At 50.2% G+C, this 6,563-nt stretch overlaps 1 protein-coding gene across 1 annotated transcript; it reads left to right on the top strand.

The window, feature by feature from the left end:
* The first annotated feature begins 375 nt into the window (after window positions 1-375).
* Window positions 376-6,530, top strand: LOC112553455 (chymotrypsin-like elastase family member 1). Its single transcript, XM_025220675.1, has 7 exons — window positions 376-561; window positions 3,218-3,340; window positions 3,656-3,886; window positions 4,164-4,297; window positions 4,449-4,586; window positions 5,216-5,376; window positions 5,825-6,530. Exons 3-7 carry the CDS (start codon window positions 3,777-3,779, stop codon window positions 5,999-6,001), a joined length of 720 nt encoding a protein of 239 aa, XP_025076460.1. The 5' UTR covers window positions 376-561; window positions 3,218-3,340; window positions 3,656-3,776; the 3' UTR covers window positions 6,002-6,530.
* The last annotated feature ends 33 nt before the right edge of the window (window positions 6,531-6,563 follow it).

The raw sequence follows: 6,563 nt of genomic DNA, 5'->3' as shown, positions 1-6,563 counted from the left end.
GCAAGGGGTCGTTGTCACACCACTGATGACTGCAGTCCACTACAACTAATGAATTACACGTGACTGTGTCACACCGGATGTTGCGTTTAAAGAACGTGATGACAAGCACGTAGACGTCAACACTAATGCATGACGGGTGGATGGGTCAACAGGTGTTGCCTTGTGATGGCGGGATGGTGGGTGCTAGAGCACGTCACATGGGGGAGGACAAAAGTGTCCGCGACAGTGACCCCTAGGTCACGTGACGTCCTGCCTACAGCCAATGAGGAGGGCCCTCCATCGCGCGTCCTGTAGCGGTTCGTCCGGGGCTGAGGGGAGGGGAGGCAGGATTCTATGGAAGGGAATCAAACTGTGGCGACACCGGTCAGGAGGCGGAAAGAAAGAAGGCGGGTACAAGGGGTGGTCCTTGTGTTTGTCACCTCAAGCTCCAGGATCATTAGCTTTGGCAGGGAGGCCACTCTGCCTGCATCCCGCGCTGCTCACTGGCTGTGAACACTCACGTGCAGTCGCACGCCACACAGAGTTGCCTCGCTTTCTTCTCTCCTGCTCCTCCGTGTTACAGTAAGTGGTGGCTGTTACATAGCTTACACCTCGGTACAGTGAGTTGTGAGGGTTACATTGCTTGTCTGACACTTAGCAGTACAGTGAGTTGTGGCTGTTACATTGCCTACACCTCAGTACAGTAAGTAGTAAGTAGTGGCTGTTACATTACTTACCTGACACCTAGCAGTAAGCTGTGACTGTAACATTACTCTCTGACACTAAGTACAGTGAGTATGCACTAAGTATTGGAGACTAACATTACTTTGTCTAATTACTAGCATTACTTCTCTTCTCTGTAGTGTTTGCAGTAATTTTTAACTATCACTTCTGTGACGTCACACACTACAGTAAGATACGACTGCTACGTCACTGCTGTAACACCGCAGTTAGGTGTCGTTCATACAGTGTTGTACTGATACCGTACAGTAAGTTGTGAGTGTCACGTGACCCGTGTATAGTATACATGTAGTAGGACCAACCTTTCACCACTTCCTTGATACCTCACACGCACAAAGCTTGTGAGTCTAGTAATGTCTTTGACAGGTTGGACTGACTACAGTACCTCACTGACATCATCAGATAGGTTGGACTGTCTACAGTACCTCACTGACATCATCAGATAGGTTGGACTGTCTACAGTACCTCACTGACATCATCAGATAGGTTGGACTGACTACAGTACCTCACTGACATCAGATAGGTTGGACTGTCTACAGTACCTCACTGACATCATCAGATAGGTTGGACTGACTACAGTACCTCACTGACATCAGATAGGTTGGACTGACTACAGTGCCTCACTGACATCATCAGATAGGTTGGACTGAATACAGTACCTCACTGACATCATCAGATAGGTTGGACTGTCTACAGTACCTCACTGACATCATCAGATAGGTTGGACTGTCTACAGTACTCACTGACATCATCAGATAGGTTGGACTGACTACAGTACCTCACTGACATCATCAGACAGGTTGGACTGACTACAGTACCTCACTGACATCATCAGATAGGTTGGACTGTCTACAGTGCCTCACTGACATCATCAGATAGGTTGGACTGTCTACAGTACCTCACTGACATCATCAGATAGGTTGGACTGTCTACAGTACTCACTGACATCATCAGATAGGTTGGACTGACTACAGTACCTCACTGACATCATCAGACAGGTTGGACTGACTACAGTACCTCACTGACATCATCAGACAGGTTGGACTGACTACAGTACCTCACTGACATCAGATAGGTTGGACTGACTACAGTGCCTCACTGACATCATCAGACAGGTTGGACTGACTACAGTGCCTCACTGACATCATCAGATAGGTTGGACTGAATACAGTACCTCACTGACATCATCAGATAGGTTGGACTGTCTACAGTACCTCACTGACATCATCAGATAGGTTGGACTGTCTACAGTGCCTCACTGACATCATCAGATAGGTTGGACTGAATACAGTACCTCACTGACATCATCAGATAGGTTGGACTGTCTACAGTGCCTCACTGACATCATCAGATAGGTTGGACTGTCTACAGTACCTCGCTGACATCATCAGATAGGTTGGACTGACTACAGTGCCTCACTGACATCATCAGATAGGTTGGACTGTCTACAGTACCTCACTGACATCATCAGACAGGTTGGACTGTCTACAGTACCTCGCTGACATCATCAGATAGGTTGGACTGACTACAGTGCCTCACTGACATCATCAGATAGGTTGGACTGTCTACAGTACCTCACTGACATCATCAGATAGGTTGGACTGTCTACAGTGCCTCACTGACATCATCAGATAGGTTGGACTGTCTACAGTGCCTCACTGACATCATCAGATAGGTTGGACTGTCTACAGTGCCTCACTGACATCATCAGATAGGTTGGACTGTCTACAGTACCTCACTGACATCATCAGACAGGTTGGACTGACTACAGTACCTCACTGACATCAGATAGGTTGGACTGACTACAGTGCCTCACTGACATCATCAGACAGGTTGGACTGACTACAGTGCCTCACTGACATCATCAGATAGGTTGGACTGAATACAGTACCTCACTGACATCATCAGATAGGTTGGACTGTCTACAGTACCTCACTGACATCATCAGATAGGTTGGACTGTCTACAGTGCCTCACTGACATCATCAGATAGGTTAGACGCGTCTTTCAATTATGTTGGAGTCAGTACCCGGCTGTTGATGGGTAGCTGAGCCCTGACGCGCAGACATCTGTAATCTACTGTGATGTACCCATTCATCTGCTATCGCACGATGTACCTCCTTCTTTCAGTTTTGTTCATCCTCCCCACGCTGCACGCGCTCCTCCATCTTGTAACGACGGAAACGCTGACGTTTTGCAGTCACTCCGCTCACCCACCTGTCGGTGACCAACGGGGTCTTGTCGCACCTACACTCAGGCCCGACAGGATCGGTGGAAACACGGACTCGGGTGGCATACAACAAGGAGTCGACTGTTGTCAGCATCAACATCACCTTTATTTGTTTATTTGTTTATTGACTTGACAGTAACCACAGCTTTGCTGTATGTCTGCCCCCAGCGCCTGAAGTCCCTCGTCTGCTCCCTGTTGAATATTTACATCCGATCGTGTGATGTTTGTCAACAAGCAGAGAGGAGACTGATGGTTGCTATGTTTTCAGGAGAACCTGAAGTGTCGGAAGCCATGACGATGAGTTGCACAGGTGTGGCTGTTGTGGTGGTGTTGGTGTTGGTGTGTGTCAGCCAGCAGCAGACAGGCGCCGCCAACGTCCTCTTGGACAAAGGTTAGTCACTGTCGCCACGTCGTCCTCGTCCTCATACATCATCGACATGTCATCAGTAAACAGCCACACTTCACTTGTTGTTGTTTACTCAAAGTTACGTGTAGTCAACAAGTTTGTATTGCTAGTGTTTGCACTTTAAAACTTCAAACTTCACTCCTAGAGTTCAGTCTAACGTGTGTCTCGCTACATGTCGCACCGGAAGTCAGTGTCACAGACATTGGCAGAGAAATATTGTAGGTGAGCTGTTAGACAAACCTCGTGTCTGGTCTCCAACATGGCTGCCTGTGGTGATCACCGCCATTTCTGTTTATTCAGTCCGACGAGACTTACTGACGACGACGACGAAGACGACAACAAGACGCCGCCCGTCGTTCCCCAGCCTCGCATCCTGGGGGGTCAGCGGGTGGGTGACCGGTGCCAGGCGCCATTCAACGCCATGGTGGCCCTGAAGATCCAGATGAGTGACCAGACCAACAGCCGCACCTACTGCGGGGCCGTCATGCTGACGTCACAGTGGCTCGTCACTGCCGCCCTCTGTGTCTTCCCGTGAGTCCCTCCATCGTCCTCACCTGCATCCACATCATCTCAACATCACCTACATCCTCATCATTTCAACATCACCTACATCCTCATCATTTCTCTCTCTCTCTCTCCTCACTTGCCCTGCTTTGCGAGACTGCAGCAGAATGAAATGGAGGGAGGCAGTGTCACTTCGTTGTCTCACGCATGGATGTACCCGTGTTGTGAGTGCGTGTTGTGTGTGGGTGCGCTGTGTCATGCTGTGTCATGTTGTGTCATGGTCTCGTGACATGTCTTGTGACAGGTTCGTGACGTTTGCCTCCACCGACCTGGCAGTAGTTATTGGCGACAAGGTGGTGTCAGCGCCGGACCAGGACGAGCAGACGATCGGGGTGGCCAACTTCTACATCCACCCGCGATTCAACTCCTCCACCGGAAGTAAGCGAAGGGTTCTGCATGTTTCATCGTCGTCAACCTCAGTCACATCATCGTCTTCCTCGTGACTAATGTTCCTCAATTACATCCACTGTCAAACTGCACTCGCCGCCAGTAGATCAGTCTCTATAACTTTCACCTTTGACCTGCGCAGGTAACGACCTTGCCCTCATCCGCCTGCAGTACCCGGCAACGCTCAGCAACTGCGTGCAGCCTCTACGTCGCTACACCGAGACCGCGTGCTACACCGCCATCTCCGACTGCGTCATCACTGGCTGGGGCCCCTGGGATGGTGAGTAGTGCTCACGCTCGCTCGCTCGCCGCTAGTCTCGCTAACCACTCCACAAACAGCACAGGGAAGGGGAGAAAACCCTGTAAACAAAGTAAAGTGCGGTCCAGAAGCAGCACCAGCCTCTAAACTTTCTAAAGGCTGAGCGAAAAGAGTCAGTGACTTGGGTTACGTCCCCTGTATGGGAGCGGTGACGTCACTGGGGGGAGGAGTCTGACCTTCGACCTACAACAAAGATGGTTACTCTACCTCTAATTAGCAAGGTTAGGTAAAGGTTCACCTCCAGCTACGATGAAAACTGAGCTGAAATCGGGTGTGTGTGTGTGTGTGTGTGTGCGTGTGTGTGTGTGTGTGTGTTGTGTGCGTGTGTGTGTGTGTGTGTGTGTGTGTGTGTGTGTGTGTGTGTGTGTGTGTGTGTGTTGTGTGCGTGTGTGTGTGTGTGTGTGTGTGTGTGTGTGTGTGTGTTGTGTGCGTGTGTGTGTGTGTGTGTGTGCGTGTGTGTGTGTGTGTTGTGTGCGTGTGTGTGTGTGTGTGTGTGTGTGTGTGTGTGTGTTGTGTGCGTGTGTGTGTGTGTTGTGTGCGTGTGTGTGCGTGTGTGTGTGTGTGTTGTGTGCGTGTGTGTGTGTGTCCAGAGAACAACGTCTACTCCAACAGTCTGTGGCCCAACTCTGGAGACGTCAAAGTGTTGGACGAGGTGGTGACCCGCCTGACTGCACGGTCCGTGTTCCAGAGATCGGCGCCAGAGGGCGCCCTGTTCGCGCTGCCCAACAACAACTTCGTCAAAGCCTGCGTCGTGAGTGACTTTAACCTTTAACCTTTAACCTGATATGTGGATGGTTGGTGAACAGCTGGTATTGTAATAGAAAATAGTTTATTTTCCCCTCTGGAGATTTACTGGCGATTAACTGTAGAGTGGCTGTAGATTGGCTGTAGAGTGGCTGTAGATTGGCTGTAGAGTGGCTGTAGATTGGCTGTAGAGTGGCTGTAGAGTGGCTGTAGATTGGCTGGATATTGGCAGGGGATTGGCTAGCCATGTGCTAGAAACTGATTGGCGATTGTCTGAAAAATTGGCTGAAAAAAGATCGGCTAGCAATTAGCTGGGGGTTAATGAACTGCTTGCCGCTAACAATTAGCTGAGGGTTAATGAACTGCTTGCCGCTAACAATTAGCTGAGGGTTAATGAACTGCTTGCCGCTAACAATTAGCTGAGGGTTAATGAACTGCTTGCCCCTCTCCTGCAGTTTGACTGGGGCGGCATGACCGCGTGTCTCAAGAACGGCGAATGGCTGCTGCGCGGGGTCATCGCGCAGGACAACTGCTTCGTGGAGTCGCAGCCCATCGTCATCACCAACATCGATCGTTACAAGAGCTGGATTGACACCTGCATCTACAACTCTAACGCCTGCCAATCTCTGTGAGCTGCAGCGCCTAGAGCCACAGTGGCCACGCCCACACCTCGATGGCCACGCCCACACATAGATAGCCACGCCCACACTGCTAGTCACGCCTACCTGACCTAACCTGACAGACGGGTGAAGGGCAGCGTTACACTGGCTACGTTTTTCTTGTCGGTTTTTATTTTTAAATTTTTGTTGCATACCCGTTTCTGCAGATTTTGTGTTTGTTTTGTTGCTGCCGCTGATGAGTGGATGACAGCCGCAGGAACACCCATCAAGCCCTGTCCAAGGCAAGGGATAGCCCCTAGTGACCAGACCCTCTTGCCATGGAGAGTGGTTGTTGCGGCGGCCATCTTGTCCACCAAACGGCAAACAAAAATGTCGGCTAAAACCTTGTAGTCACGTGTCACGTGACTTTAGGGCGGTCAGTAGCGACATGCGCTCAGACCACTCGTCTCCGTGTTTCTCTACTGTAGCGGCTTCTTTCCTGCACACGTGACGAGTTGCAGCAACTTTCAACTTTTGGAATAAAGGGAATGAATTATGCTAATGTTTTGTTGTGATTTACACGTGCGTTGGCAGG

Source organism: Pomacea canaliculata, linkage group LG12 (assembly GCF_003073045.1).
Source record: "Pomacea canaliculata isolate SZHN2017 linkage group LG12, ASM307304v1, whole genome shotgun sequence".
Lineage (NCBI taxonomy): Eukaryota > Metazoa > Mollusca > Gastropoda > Architaenioglossa > Ampullariidae > Pomacea > Pomacea canaliculata.
This window is presented reverse-complemented; position numbering and strand designations above follow the sequence as displayed.

Coding starts and splice junctions, on each gene's coding strand:
- LOC112553455 (XM_025220675.1), top strand. CDS start 3,777: ATGGTGGCCCTGAAGATCCAGATGAGTGACCAGACCAACAGCCGCACC. Junction 3,887..4,163: donor GCCGCCCTCTGTGTCTTCCC/GTGAGTCCCTCC, acceptor GTCTTGTGACAG/GTTCGTGACGTTTGCCTCCA. Junction 5,377..5,824: donor ACTTCGTCAAAGCCTGCGTC/GTGAGTGACTTT, acceptor CCTCTCCTGCAG/TTTGACTGGGGCGGCATGAC.